This window comes from Amblyraja radiata, chromosome 28, assembly GCF_010909765.2.
Source record: "Amblyraja radiata isolate CabotCenter1 chromosome 28, sAmbRad1.1.pri, whole genome shotgun sequence".
NCBI classification, from domain to species: domain Eukaryota; kingdom Metazoa; phylum Chordata; class Chondrichthyes; order Rajiformes; family Rajidae; genus Amblyraja; species Amblyraja radiata.
Window position 1 is genome coordinate 14,552,692 of NC_045983.1, and position 18,551 is coordinate 14,571,242.

General features: G+C 50.9%; 1 protein-coding gene across 1 annotated transcript in view; it reads left to right on the forward strand.

Annotated features, from left to right (window-relative positions):
• The first annotated feature begins 8,128 nt into the window (after positions 1 to 8,128).
• Positions 8,129 to 18,551, forward strand: part of spag5 (sperm associated antigen 5) — a 37,902-nt gene continuing 27,479 nt past the window's right edge. Inside the window, exons 1-5 of the mRNA XM_033046379.1 lie at positions 8,129 to 8,300; positions 12,666 to 12,782; positions 13,313 to 13,389; positions 13,878 to 14,027; positions 15,951 to 17,695. Coding sequence (XP_032902270.1) covers positions 8,129 to 8,300; positions 12,666 to 12,782; positions 13,313 to 13,389; positions 13,878 to 14,027; positions 15,951 to 17,695 — 2,261 coding nt within the window. The remainder of the gene's footprint in view (positions 8,301 to 12,665; positions 12,783 to 13,312; positions 13,390 to 13,877; positions 14,028 to 15,950; positions 17,696 to 18,551) is intronic.

Here is an 18,551-nt window from a genome sequence, read left to right on the forward strand (position 1 = left end):
TTCTTCCCCCCCCCCCCCCCACCCCCGTCAGTGGCTGTGCCTGATCTCGGCTCCCTCCACCTCTGATCTATCAGCTCCTGTACTGTGGCCTGTAGTCCCCTGTACAAGACCGGCTGCCTGTTCCTGCTGGTGGAATGTTGTGACTGGTTCAGGGTGACGACCTGTCTGCTCTTGTGGCTGTAGTAACGCTGTGACCCCTCCCTCCCCCCCCCCACCCCCCCCCCCCCCCCCCCCCCACCTCCCCAACCCCACCGCCTCCCAATGCAGCCAAATCCCCTCTGGTGGGTCCCCTAGACTTCAGGACCATCCCCCACCTTAGAGGACATGTACTACCTCCTCGTTATCCCGGAGTTTGCAGAGGCTCAGAGACCTCCATTACAGAGGAAGTCTCCAATCCCATTACTCTGCCACCCTCTAGCTGAGAGTTTGTCATATGTACCAGCAATGGAATAATGAAATTCTTATTTGCTTTCCAGACCTGTAAACACAATGACGCACATAAATATATAATAATTAGTAGTGTAATAGTGTAATGCCAGGTAACCAGACTATACTAGTGCAAAACCAATGTCTGTGCTGCAATCAAAACAAAGTCCATGGTAGTTTAGTGCTGAGGTGGGGTTGCGGTTAGAGGGTTACATAGAGTAGTACAGGAGCAGGCCCTTCTGGCCACAGTGTCTGTGCTAAACATGATGCCAAGTTAAACTAACCTCCTCTGCCTGCACGTGATCAAGGTGGTTCAGGAACATGATGGTCACTAGAAGCGGGCGTACACCCTAGCTTATGGAAGGACTGTTCAGTGGTCTAATAACAGCAGGGAAGAACCTCTTCTTGAATCTGGTAGTATGTGATTCCAAGCTTTTGTATCTCCTGCTAACGGCAGAGAGGAGAAGGAATGAATGACCAGGGTGGAAAATGTCCTCAATTATGTTGACTGCTTTTTTGAGGCAGCGTGAAGCATAGATGGAGTTGATGGTGGTGTCTAACATGATGGCTGCTCCTTAATCTCAGCAGCTCTTTCCCTGCACTAATCCTTCCATTTCCCTAAAATTCCAGAATCCAATCCATCCAGCAACTGAGGCTCTGCAGGTGTCCAAGAAGTAACTGCAGATACACAAAATTGCTGGGGAAACTCAGCGGGTGCAACAGCATCTATGGAGCGAAGGAAATAGGCGACGTTTCGGGCCGAAACCCTTCTTCAGACTTCTTCAGACATAGATGCTGCTGCACCCGCTGAGTTTCCCCAGCAATTTTGTGTACCTTCGATATTCCAGCATCTGCAGTCCCCTTTTGAACAAGTAACTGCAGATGCTGGTTTAAACTGAAGATAGACACACAAAAAAGCTGGAGTAACTCAGTGGGACGGACAGCACCTCTGGAGAGAAGGAATGGGTGATGTTTCGGGTCGAGACCCTTCTTCAGACCCGTCTCCACCCGAAACGTCACCCATTCCTTCTCCCCAGAGATGCTGCCTGTCCCGCTGAGTTACTCCAGCTTTTTGTGTCTACCTCTGCAGGTGTCTCTCGGGGAAAGAGTCCTAAAGGTCCCCCACCCTCAGGGTGACATTTCTCCCTGCCTGTCCTGAACAGCTGAACCCTTATTGCACGCTCAAACCCTGGTTAAAGACACTATCGTCAGGGAATATCACTGCTGCAGCAACCCTGTGTGGATTTTACACACTCCAGTCACATCGTATTTCCACTAAGCTTTAGGGAGTACTGCCCAGTCTGCCTAACCTCTCCTCACAAACGTTGCCGGTATGATGAGCATTAGTGCACTCCCTATACCAAGTAAACACTTCCTTAGGTACGAAGTCATGAGTGTTTAATTGTTAAATGTACGCACCACAAAGCAATGACATTCTTTCTTGCGGCAGCATAACAGGTCTGTAAACACAATACATGTGGACAATATGTAATACATAAAAAATCAATAAATTAATAACCTCAATACTAGTGGGGGAGAAAAATCCCAAAAGAGTGTCCGTAGTTGAGTCTGGTGTTGTGCAAGTGCCTAATGGTTGCTGGGAAGAAGCTGCCCTTGAACCTGGCGGTCACGGTTCTCCGGCTTCTGCACTTTCTTCTCGGTGGTGGTAGCAGTGAGAAGAGTGTGTGGACAGGGTAATGGGGGTCTTTCATATTGGCCGGCTGCCTTCTTGAGATCCCTTCAATGGTGGAGAGGTCAGATCCGGCTGCCTCCCTCGATGGGGGAGTGGGGGGGGGGGGGGGGGGGGGGTTGTTGGGCTCCCCAGTGTCAGGACAGGGATTCCTGTTTGGGTTTGCCTATTGAGGGAATCCTCCTTGGAGTGTTAGGTGATGCCACTTTTCCTGTAAGGCAACCTCCCCCGTGATGCTTGTGATCAGCTCCTCCTTGGGGTGGAGACGGCGGGGTGGCGACATTGTACTGGGCCTCAGCCGTATCTGTTTAAAACAAAGCAACAATGGGGGGATGGGGGGGGGGCAGATCCTGGATACAATGGACCACCACTGTTTGTGAACATGGAACTACTTGTGTGCGTGCCTCTCACAGCGCTGTGCTGAAGAAACGAGGCACAAGCGAGGGAGGAACGGCTCAGGAATGCAAGGAATGCGGCTGCCTTCATGACTTACTCACGCAGTTCAGCGCAGAAACTGGGCAAAACGCCAAGATGCTGAGAAACCTCTTCATCCAAGTGGCCACAGCCGATCTGCGCTAAGTAATTGGAGTGGGGAGAGGGCTCACCGAATGTCGATGATCAAATCAATCACAATCTAAGCTCCCTTTAGTCTCACTCATACAATCTTCCAACTGCTGCCACCTCCTACACTATAAATCTCAGTCACAAACCTCAGAAATACCAACATGTCCCCATCTATTCTAGTCCCACCTGCCAGCGTTTGGTCCATATCGCTCCAAACTTGTCCTATCCATGCACCTGTCCAAATGTTTCTGAAACGTTGCCATAGTGCAGTTACGTTTTAATTTATTGTCACGTGTACCGAGGTACAGTGAAAAGCGTTTGTTGTGTGTGCCTGTCCCAACTACCTCCTCCGGCAGCTAGTTCCACATACCCACCACCTCTGGTGTGAAAAAGTCACCGCTAAAATGTCTATTAAATCTTTTCTCCTTCACTTTAAACCTACGTCCTCTGGTTCACGATTTCCCCTATTTTTCCCACACCAAAAAAATGTTGCAAGTGGCCTATCATCAGGCTTCTCCGAGCACAGCCAGAGAGCGCCGATCTCCATCAAACTGAGGGCTTGTGTGATGGAAGCTTCAATCTGTGCTTCATCTGCAAGTGTATGATGTCGGTGTTGCTGTGTATAACCCGCACCATAATATTTGCCTCTGCTCGTGTGAAGAGAATATCGCTGCGTAACGTTTGATATAAAACCTCGATGCCACTGTGGTCACGGTGAGTTTGACCTTGTGGGTCTCCAGTGAAGGGGACTCGCATTTCCTCTGCGTTGTTCCCAGCTTGGGGACGTCTGATGTCCTACAAGATGAAAGTGTTGCTTTTGCAATGAACCTTTCACCGCGGCCAGTTTACAATGGGTACAATCCCAGGATAGCAAGTGAGCTGGGGCTTGGTGGTGGTGGAAGAGTAGATGTGCTGATAGCCTCACTGAGCTCACTGGCTGATCTTATCCACCCGGGAGAGAATGCTTTCCATGAAGATGTCCCCCTAAGGATGCAAGGGCAGAGATAAACACGAGCAGCACAATAGTTTATTTATTCATTCTTTTTCTAATCTGGCCGTCGCTGCCAAGGCCAGTATTTATGGCCCATCCCTGATTGTCCTTGGCAAGATCATAAATGATAAGATTAGAATTAGGCCATTCAGCCCATCAAGTCTACTCTGACATTCAATCATAGCTGGTCTATCTCTCCTAATCCCATTCTACTGCCTTCTCCCTATAACCTCTGACACCCGTACTAATCAATTATCTATCTATCTCTGCCTTAAATATATGTCCACTGACTTTGCCCCCCCCCCCCCACAGCCTTCTGTGGCAAAGAATTCCACAGATTCACCATCCTCTGACTAAAGAAATTCACCTTCCAATAAGGTCTCCTTCCAAAAAGAACATCCTTTAATTCTGAGGCTATGACCTCTAGTTCGAAGTTCTCCCACTAGTGGAAACATCCTCTCCACGTCCACTTTATCCAAGCCTTCCGAAGGCAAGGTTTCTGAACACATCGCCCGAGGCCCTGTGTTACCCTGCTGACCCGAGGACTGCAGTGTTGAACGATTTGCCTACTCAGCTGATGTGTCAAGCAGCATATTTTTATCCCGAACGGTGTCACTGGAGCTGAAATAAAGCGGCTAAACTGACAGTGTCAAGTGTTCCCTGAAATATAATCAGAGCGTTTCAGATGCACTACAGTCTTAGCATTGATTTTTGTTTTATTGGACTTTAAAGGCACTTCCATCTCGGGGTCGATACCTGCTAAGAGAACTGTCTCTCCGAGTTATCTGTTGGAGCTGTTGAGCTTGTGTTTTAAGGACAGGCCAATCAGGGAAACATTTTTCCTCAGGCTTGTCATCTTTGCTGTGACTTTTTTTAAATGTCAAAATCCATAAATTTGAGTGCTTTAGAAACTTCCTATGTCACGCTCCGTAACCCACCAAACGGCGGAAGTGTTGCGGTGCCTCGGCTCGGGGGGTGCCTGCCCTGTGCAGAGAAAATCCAGCTACCACCATTCCACTTCCAAAATCACCAGGATGGTTTAACAACAGAAAATGTAATTAATGACCATATGTAAATCTGTCTAGTGTTGAATGTTAGTATATCGGCTACATACATACACTCGCCGTCAAACTGTCTTCGAAGCACATAGGCAATAAACGCTGGACTTTGGAAAGGTGGTGTGATGGAGTCCAATGTCTCAGGGTTGGGGAGGTTAGGGAGGTCGGTGGTTGTTGGGAGTGGCTGGTTGTGGGTGGGGGGAGGGGGGGGGGGTATGGGAGGTTGGGGGCGGGTGAAAGTGTGGGAGGGATTAGGGAGTTGGACAGGTTTTGCTCTCATGGACTCAAGTGAACCTCCCAGTGTCCAACACCAGGGCTGGCCGTCTATTCGATGAGTCGGCGCTTGAGTGCGCTGATGTCTAGTCATGGGTTGCTCTGGATGTGTGGGCACTGGGAGAGGAGCTGACACAGGGAACCGTCAGTCATGGGAGGGTGGCATCGGGAGAGTGAGATCGGGAGAGTGGGATCGGGCTGTGTTTGGGCCGACTGCCTCTGGCCCCCAAACTGCTGGTGGACACGACACCTCATGCCCGCCCCTAGCCCTCCTCGCACCCCCCCCCCCCCCCCCCCCCCCCCACCCTCTCCTCACAACCCCTCACCCTCGGCCGGGTGACTGTGTGTGGTGACGGCACGTGTGGGTGGGGTGACCGTATGTGCAAACATGAATCAGCATTGAACACCACAACTGTTTCATATCGTACCATAGCCTATGGTACTGTTCCATAGCCTATCCCTTTCTAAGGGCTGTGAAGAGTGGCGTATGGACACGTGGGATTGTTATGTTGGGGGCCAGCATGGACTCAGTGGGCTGAATGGCTACCTTCAGCACCGCACCACACTAACTCTCTGACCCGGCATTGCTGGTCGTACCCGAGGCCTGCATTTAACCCTTTCATTGAAGGGGGTATTCAGATCGGGAACGCCCCTGGTGTATTAGAGATTTGCAGTGTAAGTGGACATCCCCAGCAATGGGTCATCGGTGAACGTCACTGTGTGACTGCCGCGATGTGCCCAGGGGAGGAGCTCGCTCGCCGCTGGGTAAGTAAAGTGCTTGGAAATGCAAGCGCTGATCTGGAGCCAAGCCGGGTGCTCGTCCTTGCGTTTGCTGGTTAATTGCATGAATTAGCAGAGTCAGCCCTGCCTCATTCATCATCACTGATGTTTCTGGCAGTGTCTCGGTGGTGATTAAGCCTTTTGTTCCACGCAAGCAGCTCGTCTGCTGTCAGGTTGAGGGGCAGGAGGGAGCTGGCCAGGTGCAGAGGCGCAGCAAGATGCCAGGGTGCTCAGTCACTGGCACTGGCACTCAACAAACTGAGCACAAACCAGCCCTGACGGAAAGTCAGACAGGGAGGTTGAACCAGGACAAACACTGTCAAACACTGACTCTGAATGCGTTCAAGAAGGAACTGCAGATGCTGGAAAATCGAAGGTACACAAAAATGCTGGAGAAACTCAGCGGGTGCAGCAGCATCTATGGAGCGAAGGAAATAGGCGACGTTTCGGGCCGAAACCCTTCTTCAGTGATTACTGGGGTACGGGTCCCACACCCACACACTGAACATCACCGGGAACATATGAAATAGGTGCAAGAATTCACTGTCTGCCACTTTGCGCTTGCTCAACCACATCGACCTCAGGGCCATTATCACCCCCCCCCCTTTCCCCATCCTGGTTCCCGTAAGAAATCTGTTGATCCCCACTTTGAACCAACTCAATGGCTGAGCCTCCATAGTCCTCAGAGTCAGAGGGCTCTACAGTGTCGCCAACTACAATTGTTATTATCTAATCGCTTAAAATGAATCGCAATGGAACATTGAGGGGATCACATGTTTTTCGCCATGGTAGAGGATTCTAAAACTAGAGGGCATAGGCTTAAGGTGAGGGGGGAGGGGGGAGGGGTATTTAAGCGGGACCCGTTGTGGGGTATTGGGTATTGTGGGCAGTTCTGGTTGCCCCGTTGTAGGAAAGATGTGGAGGTTTTAAGAGGGTCCCCAGAAGAGGTTTTCCAGAATGCTGCCTGGATTACAGGCTATTAGCTATTAGGAGAGTGTTTAAGAAGGAACTGCAGATGCTGGAAAATCGAAGGTACACAAAAATGCTGGAGAAACTCAGCGGGTGCAGCAGCATCTATGGAGCGAAGGAAATAGGCAACGTTTCGTGCACGAAACGTTGCCTATTTCCTTCGCTCCATAGATGCTGCTGCACCCGCTGAGTTTCTCCAGCATTTTTGTGTACCAGCTATTAGGAGAGGTTGGACAAAACTTGGATTGTTTTCTCTGGAAGGTCGGAGGCTGAGGGGAGGAGACACGATAGAAGTATATAAAACCACGAGGGGCATAGATAGGGTAGACAGTCAGAACCCTTTTCCCAGGATGGAAATGTCAATGAGCAGAGGGCACAGTTTTAAGGTGAGAATTGCAAACATTAATGGAGAAACATAGAAAATAGGTGCAGGAGTAGGCCATTCGGCCCTTCGAGCCTGCACCGCCATTCAATATGATCATGGCTGATCATCCAACTCAGTATCCCATCCCTGCCTTCTCTCCATACCCCCTGATCCATTTAGCCACAAGGGCCACATCTAACCCTCTTAAATATAGCCAATGAACTGGCCTCAACTACCTTCTGTGGCAGAGAATTCCAGAGAAGTGTGGGGCAAGTTTTTTTACACAGAGAGTTATAGGTGAGTGGGTGCAGTTAAGATAGTGATGTTTAAGAGCCTTTTGGGATAGACGCCTGGATATGCAGGGAGTGGAGGGAAATTGATCTCGTGCAAGCAGAAGGGATTTGTTAACGGCACAATGTTCGGCATGGATATTGTGGGCCGAATGGCCTGCTCCCGCGCTATGTAATCACAGCCAGTGCCCAGCTTTTAGCTCGCTTTCTTGGCGACATGGGCGAGGGTTTGCTCAGTGGAGTCGGTCACTGTGAGGTTTGAGGCGAGGATTCAACAGCTGCATGCAGTGCTCAGTGTCGGGAACTGCAGCGTGATCTGTCTCCATCTGCAGGCTGCACCGCAAACTCCCACATGCGCTCAATCAGGTTTCATCAGCAGACGGCCAGTGTCACAGCACACGATGAATGCGTCACTGCTCGTCCCCTCGTCCCCCCACCCCCCTTGTTGGTATCTCACCTCCTCTGATGGCAGTAACCCCAGAACCCCTGAACGGGCACATGCCCTCGCGTCGGTTCCAAAACACCTGCCCCCGATACCCTTTGCTTCCTGCCCCCAGCCCGTTTTAAATCCATTTCACCCCTTGCCACCTGGAATCCTGCAGCGGGAAATTGTGTGCGGGGAGGGGAAGGATTGTCGGGGAGGGATGAGTAAAGCAGGGTATCACGTCGACGTGGCCCTGCGGCGAGGGATGGGGATGGGAGGATGAGACTTGTGGTGCGACCATGTTGAAGCTGGGGAAAATGCTGAAGAATGATGTGTTGGGATGTGGAAGCTGGTGGGGTGAAAGGCAAGGAGCAAGGGGCATTCTACAGCTGCTCTATCTGGGGGTCCATGGGGTGTGGGGATGCAGAGTACAGGATATAGAGGAGGTACCGGGTGTGAGTTTGGTCAAGGGTAGTGGTTGGAAGACTGTGTGTGACTCCTCAGATGAATTCTCAGATGCTCTGGAGTGGAAAGCCTTGTCTCGAGACCAGATGTGACGGCGGGAGACGGAGAAACTATGAGAGAGGGACGGTGTCCTGACATGAGCAAGGGTAGTCAAGTCAGGGTTGTTGTCATAAGCACAAGTACGGTGATGTACAGGCGCAATGAAAATCTTGCAGCAGCATCACAGGCACGGAGATGCAGACAGTGCACAAAATCTAAACTACACATCAATTATTCATCAAATCTGCAGGACAATAAAAAGAAGATGATGCAAGAAGCAAGACATCAGTGCAGCACACAATAAAAAAAACATCAAGAGATGGTCCATGGTGTTCCATTGCCAAGACAGGATTAGGATTATGCCGTTCCCAGACAAGGTTTTTGGGAACTGAAGGCCATCATGCAGTTGATTCAATAACCTGATGGTAGCTGTTGCTGAACCTGCTGGTGTGGGACTTCAGGCGTATGTGTCTCCTGCTCAATGGGAGTAGTGAGAAGAGGGCCTTACCTTGATCGTGGGTACCTTGATGATGCATGTCATGCAGCGGCATAGTGGTGCAGCGGTGGGGATTATCAATTAGTCAATGTTTCCGCGCTGTATCTCCAATAAATAAAAAAAGATTGAGTGGAGACCAGGGTTCGATCCTGACTATGGGTGCTGTCCACTCCTACACTCCAAAAACCTACAGGTGTTTAGGCTAAATGGCTTGGTATAATTGGAAATTGTCCCTAGTGTGTGTAGGATAGTGTTATCATGCAGGGATCGCTGGTCGGCAAGGACTCGGTGGGCTGAAGGGCCTGTTTCCGTACTGTATCTCTAAACTAATCTAAACTAAACTAAGCCATCTTCTTGAGGCATCCGTGTTATGCAGATACTAGATGGTGGGGATTATCAATTAAACAACAACAAAAAACCTGAAAACCTACAAACCTGCACATCTTTGGAATATGGGAAGAAACCGGAGCACCCAGAGAAAACCCACAAGGTCTCAGGGCGAACGTACAAACTCCTTACAGACAGCACTCATGGTGGTCAGGATTGAACACGGTTCTCTGCCGCTGTAAGGCAGCAACTCTACCGCTGTGCCACTGTGCCGCCTTCTTTCCTTATCTGATACCCTTTTGTCTCATTTTTCTTGTGTTTCAGTAGATAGTCTGTCAGATGGAAGAAGAGAGATCAAGAAAGTGGAGAGACTTAGAAACATAGAAATTAGGTGCAGGAGTAGGCCATTCGGCCCTTCGAGCCTGCACCGCCATTCAATATGATCATGGCTGATCATCCAACTCAGTATCCCGTACCTGCCTTCTCTCCATACCCTCTGATCCCTTTAGCCACAAGGGCCACATCTAACTCCCTCTTAAATATAGCCAATGAACTGGCCTCAACTACCCTCTGTGGCAGAGAGTTCCAGAGATTCACCACTCTCTGTGTGAAAAAAGTTTTTCTCATCTCGGTTTTAAAGGATTTCCCACTTATCCTTAAGCTGTGACCCCTTGTCCTGGACTTCCCCAACATCGGGAACAATCTTCCTGCATTTGGCCTGTCCAACCCCTTAAGAATTTTGTAAGTTTCTATAAGATCCCCTCTCAATCTCCTAAATTCTAGAGAGTATAAACCAAGTCTATCCAGTCTTTCTTCATAAGACAGTCCTGATATCCCAGGAATCAGTCTGGTGAACCTTCTCTGCACTCTCTCTATGGCAATAATGTCCTTCCTCAGATTTGGAGACCAAAACTGTACGCAATACTCCAGGCGTGGTCTCACCAAGACCCTGTACAACTGCAGTAGAACCTCCCTGCTCCTATACTCAAATCCTTTTGCTATGAAAGCTAACATACCATTCGCTTTCTTCACTGCCTGCTGCACCTGCATGCCTACTTTCAATGACTGGTGTACCATGACACCCAGGTCTCGCTGCATCTCCCCTTTTCCTAATCGGCCACCATTTAGATAATAGTCTGCTTTCCTGTTTTTGCCACCAAAATGGATAACCTCACATTTATCCACATTATACTGCACCTGCCAAACATTTGCCCACTCACCCAGCCTATCCAAGTCACCTTGCAGACTCCTAGCATCCTCCTCACAGCTAACACTGCCCCCCAGCTTAGTGTCATCCGCAAACTTGGAGATATTGCCTTCAATTCCCTCATCCAGATCATTAATATATATTGTAAATAGCTGGGGTCCCAGCACTGAGCCTTGCGGTACCCCACTAGTCACTGCCCGCCATTGTGAAAAGGACCCGTTTACTCCTACTCTTTGCCAGAAATGGTCCAAGTGTATTTGAGGGCAGGGTGGAAGTTAGCGGCGAAGTTGAGGACATTGTGAAGGAATGTGATGGAGGTAGTTCAAACTATGAAGGGACAGGCAGGGAGAAGTCGTCTTCTTTGGTGGAAGGATCAAGACTGGGACCCAGAATGAATGTGACTGGCAAAAGATTCAGCAACCCTCTGAGGAGCAACATGTGGTTGGGGATGTGGAGTGGGGCAGGTCCATTGGCAGTGCCAGCTGGGTGAGGGTCAGGGACAGTTAGCAGGGTGTGAGAGGCTGCTCCATCATAGCCCAGCACCTCTGCCTGTCCGCCTGCCTGCTTATGGAGTGCCCTCCATAATGTTTGGGACAAAGACCCATCATTTATTTATTTGCCTCTGTACTCAACAATCTGAGATTTGTAATAGAAAAAAAATCACATGTGGTTGAAGTGCACAGTCAGATTTTAATAAAGGTCATTTTTATACATTTGGTTTCACCATGTAGAAATTACAGCTGTGTTTATACATAGTCCCCCCATTTCAGGGCACCATAATGTTTGGGACACAACAGTGTCACGTAAATGAAAGTAGTCATGCTTAGTATTTTGTTGCATATCCTTTGCATGCAATGACTGCTTGAAGTCTGCGATTTATGGACATCACCAGTTGTTGGGTGTCTTCTCTGATGATGCTCTGCCAGGCCTGTATTGCAGCCATCTTTAGCTTATACTTCTTTTCGGGGCTAGTCCCCTTCAGTTTTCTCTTCAGCTTATAAAAGGCATGCTCAATTGGGTTCAGATCGGGTGGTTGACTTGGTCACTCAGGAATTTACCATTTTTTATTTTTGAAAAACTCCTTTGTTGCTTTAGCAGTAAGTCTTGAATGCTGTAGAATGAACTGCCGGTCAATGAGTTTTGAGGCATTTGTTTGAACTTGAGAAGATATAAAGCTCTTTGAAGCACTTCCCTCTGGAAGGCAAATCTGGACTGTCAAAGCCGCCACAGCCAGACGTAAAGAGAGTTTTTTTTCCACGAGCTCGACTCAATAATCAAAAGTCTGTAGTCCCCTTTTGCTCTGGTATTATATTTCATTCACATGTTTATGTCTGAAGAAGGGTCTTGACCCAAAATGTCGCACATTCCTTCTCTCCATAGATGCTGCATCACCCGCTGAGTTACTCCAACATTTTGTGTCTACCTTTAAACTATGTTTTATTACAAGATACAAGATACATTTATTTGTCAGATGTACCAATTGGTACAGTGAAATGTGTGGTCGCCATACAGCCATACGAAAAGTAAAGAGCACAGGACACGAGTCTTTAACACAGACATCCCCACACAGTGGGATCAAAGTTTCCCACTGTGAGGGAAGGTTCCAAAATTCAGTCTTCCTCCTCTGTTGTCCTCTAGTGGTCGGGGGGGCTCCCGAACCCCCCTCTGTCACCGCTATGGGCGGCCCGATGTTCAGGCCTGCTCGCCGGGGTGATGGAAGTCCGACATCGGGACTGGAGGACGTCCTCAGCAGCTTGGACATCCGAATTGGCCACCTCCTACCTTACCCTACTTCAGCGGCTCCCGAAGTCCACAGGCTGCGCTGGGCGGAGATTCAACGCTGGCGGCCCTCAGCAAAGGGCTCCAGGACTCTGCGATGTTGAAGTCAGCGCCTACCGCGCTGGATGCTCTACGAACCACAGCTCCCATGTTGAAGCAGCAGGCCCAGCGCTGCGCCGCCGCTGCTGAAGCTCTGGTCCGGGTCCCCGGCAGGAAAAGCCACTCCAATCCAGTTGGTAGGCCGCGAAGATGGGGGCGAGGACGCGACTCGGAGAATAGTCGCGCCCTCGCCAATAAGTGACTGGAAAACGGTTCTTAAAAGTTTTCATGTTTTATGTTTTATTCTTAATTGTTTACTGTATGTCGTGTTGTTAATTGAGAGCGGAGCACCAAGGCAAATTCCTTGTATGTGTACATACTTGGCCAATAAAAGTTATTAATTCATTCATACCTTGCTACCTACTCCGCCCACCGTGGCGCTGTGGGCCTCCGACCAGGGGGCGGCGCTGTGACCTCCGACCAGGGGCGCCGCTGTGGGCCTCCGACCGGGGGCGGCGCTGTTGCGGGCGGACGCGTCTCGAGCGCGTTAAACTGCGTCATCAGGCCGTGGCTCCGCAGAGGCCAATGAGCGAGGGAGCGGGTAAGTTTGAAATCAGGAGAGCGGCGGACGGAGAGTGAAGGTGGGGGTGAGGGGAGAGGGAGAGGGAGAGGGAGAGGGAGAGGGGAGAGGGGAGAGGGGAGAGGGGAGAGGGAGAGGGAGAGAGGGGGGTGAGGGTTGAGGGTTGAGGGGACGGTGGGTGAGATTAGTACAAACAGAGAGAGGTGTGAGGGACGGGGAGGGTGAGGGACGGTGGTCAGGGTTTGAGTGGGTGAGGGACTGAGTGCGAGGGATGGGTCGACGAAGGATGAGGGATTGAGAGTGACGGAGGGACGGGGCTCGGGTGACCGGGGGGGGGGGGGGGGGGGGCCATGTGACCAGGAGGTGGGGGAGAAGCTGGGTATGGGCAGCATAATGAATGTGGGCAGTGAAGAGGTGTGAGGGGGGGCTTTGTTTCACCGCCTCCCCAACTGTCTCCTTCACCCTTCCTGCCACTCCACCTCCTCTTGTTCCCTTTGCCTCCTCCACCTCTTCCTTGTCCACTCCTGCTCACAGTGTTCCTCTCCGTTCAGGTGAGGGGAAAATGCTCAACAGACGACGATCGGCGAAGTCCTCTTCCTCGGAGAATGAAGACCAGCTTGCGAGTACTGTAAGTGACGGGTGGGGGAGAGAGAGGGATAAAGGAGGTGGGAAGTGTGTGTCAGGGGCAGAGAGCGAGGAGGATTGCCTACAGGAGGTGGGGTTGTGAGTGGTAGCCACAGCTTTGCTAGTGGTAGCCACATCTGGTCATGATATTCTTAAAAACACCAGTTTATAAATGGGCAAAGAAGCTGATAATGCGAGGCTTAGATTTGTGGTCCATGTGTGGAGCTTGGAGCATGGTGTAACCACCATCCAGTCAACCACTCAACACTCTCTTCAAAGTAGGCATACCTTGAGGAGATGCGACCACTCAACACTCAACTGGTTACATCGGTTACTGTGGGAAAATACTGGGATATTCAGCAGGTCAGGCAGCGTTGGTGGAGAGAGGAGCAGTTTGTGTCCCTTGTTGGTTTTGTTTCTGTCCCAATGTTTTACTGAACCCAATGCTTGTGTTTCCCTTGGTGTTGACTCTTCTCTTTGCTCCCCGTGCAGCCGGGCAGGAAGTTTGGCCGGGTCCCGTTGCAGGACGTGCTGCTGCAGTGCAGCGCTCAGCGGGACATGCAGAGATCCAACAGCAAGGCCCAGTGCATGGGGGTGCCGTCGAGCAACCTGACTCCGCTGCTGTGCAAGCTGGAACTGGAGGTGAGTGCATGGGAGCGGTGCCGGCTTCACATGGGTGTGCATGTTTGACATGGACATTGTGGGCCAAAGGGCCTGTTCCTCTGCTGTTCTGTTCTGCGGTTGACCGTGAAGGTGCTTTGTGAAGTACAGAGGGTGTTGTGGAAATGGATCCTGTGTTGCTGACTGTGCTGTTAATAGATCTGTTGCCATTAGGAGATGGGAGTTGCCATTAGAAGATGTAAATGTGATGCGAAAGTTGCAGACTGATCACCAGTGGTCTTATTAAATGGCAGAGCACCCTGTTTTGATCGAGTGATGAGTTGGTCCATGTGTGGTTTGTGGTCCATGTGTGGAGCTAGGAGCATGGTGTAACCACCATTCAGACTGCAAGAACCAGGTTCAGCCTGAAGACTGCAACAACCAGGTTCAGGAATAGCTACTTCCCCACAGCCATCAGGCTATTAAACCTGGCTCGGACAAAACTGATTATTAATAGCCCGTTATCTGTTATTTGCACTTTATCAGTTTATTTATTCATGTGTGTATATATTTATATTATGGTATGTGGACACACTTATCTGTTTTGTAGTAAATGCCTACTTCATATTGTGTTTTTGATCTTTGTCTTTGGATTGAATTCTGTCTTTAATTTGTGTACTGGTGATGTCTTTACTATTTATCTCATTCCGCTTACATGTTTTTACTCTATTTTGTAAGGTGTCCTTGAGATTCTTGAAAGGCGCCCATAAATAACATTTATTATTATTATTATTACTATGTTCTGTGTGCTGAAGCAAAGCAAGAATTTCATTGTCCTATACAGGGACACATGACAATAAACTCACTTGAACTTCACACCGTGGATGGTGGTCGCGGCATTGGTGACCATAATCCCTTGGTTGTTGGAGAGGCCAATACCCATGATGGACTGGGCAGTGTCTGCCACTCTCTGTAATGTCCTTCATTCCTGGACCTTTGTGTTCCCAAACCAGGCCATGATGCAACCATTCATTGTGCTCTCTACATCTGTTGACGTTCAAGAGATTATTCATTGACATACCAAATCTTCCAAGTCGAGGCATTGATGGGCTTTCTTTGTGATTGCATCAATGTGCTGGGCCCAGGACAGACCTTCAGAGATATGCCTGCCCCGGAACTTGAAGCTGTCGCCTCTCTCCACACGACACCCCGTCAATGATGGGACGGGATGGCGGTGGAGAGAGTCAACAGCTCTCAACAATTTCCAAGGGCGATCAATTTCTTGATTAGTAACAGGCGTCAGAAGTTATGGGGGTTAGGAGGGAAAGAAAGATCAGCCATGATTGAATGGCGGGGTAGACTTGATGGGCTGAATGGACTAATTCTACTCCTATTCCTTATGACCTTATAACAGCGTGGAAGAAATTAATTTAGAGGGAAATTAAAGGAAAATTAAAATTGGAGACTTGCCTCGAGATTTTGTTGCATGATATCATGGAGAGATGGCTGCAGGAAACTACCCACCAGTTCTCTGACTTCACAGCAGAATTAGCCGACAGTTATACTGTGCTGTAAACAACTTTTGTTTTTTGTTCAATAGAGCTAGAAGAAAATATACTATCTACTACATGGGTACCAATTATTTAATTAGTCATAACACACTTTGTTTATGTCAATCTTATTCAACAACAGATAGTTAATACAAGTCAAATACAATACAAGGGCATCTTGACATTATTCTATCTCACCTTTTAGGCGGCCCGCGCCACCATCCCCTCTTCGAGCCCCCCCCCCCCCCCCCTCCATTTACAGTAACATTTCTATGTCACTAGCGGTAGGGGGTGTGGGTGGTCGACTAACAAAGGAAAATAAGCTTCATTATCTCCTGTACTATTTCATGTTTACATTTACCATCCCAGACAAGAGGTAATGCGTCTAATCTGTCTGTCTGCTGTGTGTTTGCAGGATGCCTACCGGCCCGCCCCGCCACTAGTTTTTGACAATCTCTGCAAGCACATCTTTGTGGATGGTGTGTCTTCACCGGCGATGCAGGCATCCTCCAGACCAGGGGTCCGCGGGAAGAGGAGCCTGCCGGTCACTGGAACAGCTGAGCCTGCAGGCGGTGGGGTGGTGAGAGAAGATGGCGAACGGATCCGTGGAGCAGACACCCCTCCTGTGAATGCGAGGGAGTTGGTCATTGCCGAGGCACAGGAGGATCCCGAGCTGTCGGTCAGCGGGGCTGCCAATGCAAGGGCGTCCGCGCCCGCCGAAGCTGCAGCTGGACAGTCCGCAGGGTCTCCCCAGGCCTCGCTGGTTGGTGTGAGCTCGCCAGAGTCCACACCTTCTGGCCCCGGGTCCATGGCTGAGAGGCAGGGTGGCAGCAGCCCCGGTGTGCGGGCAGGTCAGGGCACCCAGGTGGAGTGTCAGAATCCCCTTGCTGGGGATCCGGGGACATCTGAACCGGCAAGAGAGGAAGGGGAGGCCGGGGAGAGAGAGCACGCGCCCACGGGGGCAGAAGTAGTGAAGGTGGGGAAGAGGAAGAGACTTTCCATGGCTGAGGAAGTGGAGGAGTGGGCACATCTCTCGGCCATTGTAGAGGGGGAGTCCGTGGCTGGAGACGTAGTGGAGGGGCCAGAGGCTGAAGAGGGGGTGAAGGCTGGTGAGGGGCAAGTTCGGGTACAGTTGCCATTGCAGGGAGAACGGCTGTCAATAGAAAGCACGTGGGAGCAATCAGATTCCAGAGACTGTGGGAAGGGGGTCCCAGATGGGGACAGTGGGGAGGGGGTCCCAGATGGGGACAGTGGGGAGGGGGTCCCAGATGGGGACAGTGAGGTGTGGGTCCTAGCTAAGGACATTGTGGAGGGGGTCCTCGATTGGGGCGGGGAGCAGGAGGCCCTGGCTGGGGACAGTGGGGCGGAGGTTCCTTCTGATGAGAGGGGGCAGGGGGTCCCAGCTGAAGGGCAACCTGTCCAGGCTGTGGATGATGGGGCAGGGGTCCCAGCTGGGGTTGTGACAGATCGGGTCCTGACTGGGGCGTGGGTCCTAGCTGGGGACAGAGATGAGGGGGTCCCGACTGGGAAGAAAATCCTAGCTGGGGACGGAGATGAGGGGGTAACGACTGGGGAGAGGGTCCCAGCTGGGGATGGAAATGAGGTAATCCTGACCAGGGAGAGGGTCCTTGCTGAGGATGGAGATGAGGTAGCCCTGGCTGGAGAGGGACACCGAGCTGGAGATGGGGAGGAGCAGTCCTGGGGGGAGGGTTTGTCAGGGGGTCTGGGAGATCCAGTGGAAATCCCTGCACTGGCCGCAGGAGGAGATGCCACCCCTCTTTGTGCCGTGGGTTGTGACCTGCGGCAGACCCGGATCATCAGCGGAGGGCAGCGGGCATTGCTCCCTGAGCCGGCAGTGCAGGTCGACATGGGCACCAGCCCGCTGGAAGCGGTGCAGTCATGCGCCCTGGCCTGCCTCGTCCACCCGGGGAGCAGTCAAACCCCCGCGGACACCTGGCGGCTGCTGGCGGCAGAAATTGGTGTGAGGCGCGTCATTTGCCGTGAGGTCAGCACGGCGGTCACTCCCGTGGGATCGCACTGTGCCATGACCTGCATGACCCCCGTCTGCTTTGCCGACAAGGACGTCAACACCTCGGTGATGGAGGATGTACGATGCGCAGTGACCGACAGCGCCGTGGTCACGGACCCGCTGCTCTGGAAGTAAGTTGTGAGCCCCGGGTGAGCAGCTCAATACAGGGCAGCTTAGCCAGAGTGGGGCCACACGGTCTGTGCGTTTCCATTTGCTGGGTCCAGAAATCAGATGGTTTCTCCAAAGGTTGAAACCCGGTAGAGGTACCTTGGGTTCTGTCTTCGTGGAGTTTGCATGTTCGCCCTGTGACCGCATAGGTTTCCTCCGGATGCTCCTGTTTCTTCCCACATCCCAAAGAAATGTGGTTTGGTAGCTCCCGACCAGAAATGTCACCTATCCAGGTTCTCCTGAGATGCTGCCTGACCTGCTGAGTTACTCCAGTACTCTGTGTGTTCAGTTGGTAGGGTTAATTGAGCCCTTTAAATTGTCCTTCGTATGTGGGGAATGGATGAGAAAGTGGTATAACGTAGAACTAGTATGATCGATGATCAGCGTGGACTCCATGGGCTGAAGGGCCTGTTTCCATGCTATATCTCTAAACAAAACTAAAGATGCTGCTTAGGAAAGATCGCAGATGCTGGTTTAAATCAAAGATACACACAAAAAACTGGAGTAACTCAGCGGGACAGGCAGCATCTCTAGAGAGAAGCAATGGCTGACTTTTCGGGTCAAGACCTTTCTTGATGCTGCCTGACTTGCTGAGTTTGGCAAGTTCCTCTAGCACTTTGCAAATGCTGGAATCTCTAGCATTAAACAGTCTCATGAGTCCATTTCCGTGTTTCACTCTTGTTCCTTTTGACGTTGCAAATTCTTTGGCCTCTGTGCTATTCCTGCCCCACAAGGATGCTAACTTGGAAGTCACTCGGTCATACCGAGCCAGCCGCTGGCTGTTCAGGACTGCATGCACCACCGCTGGGCAGCTTCCAC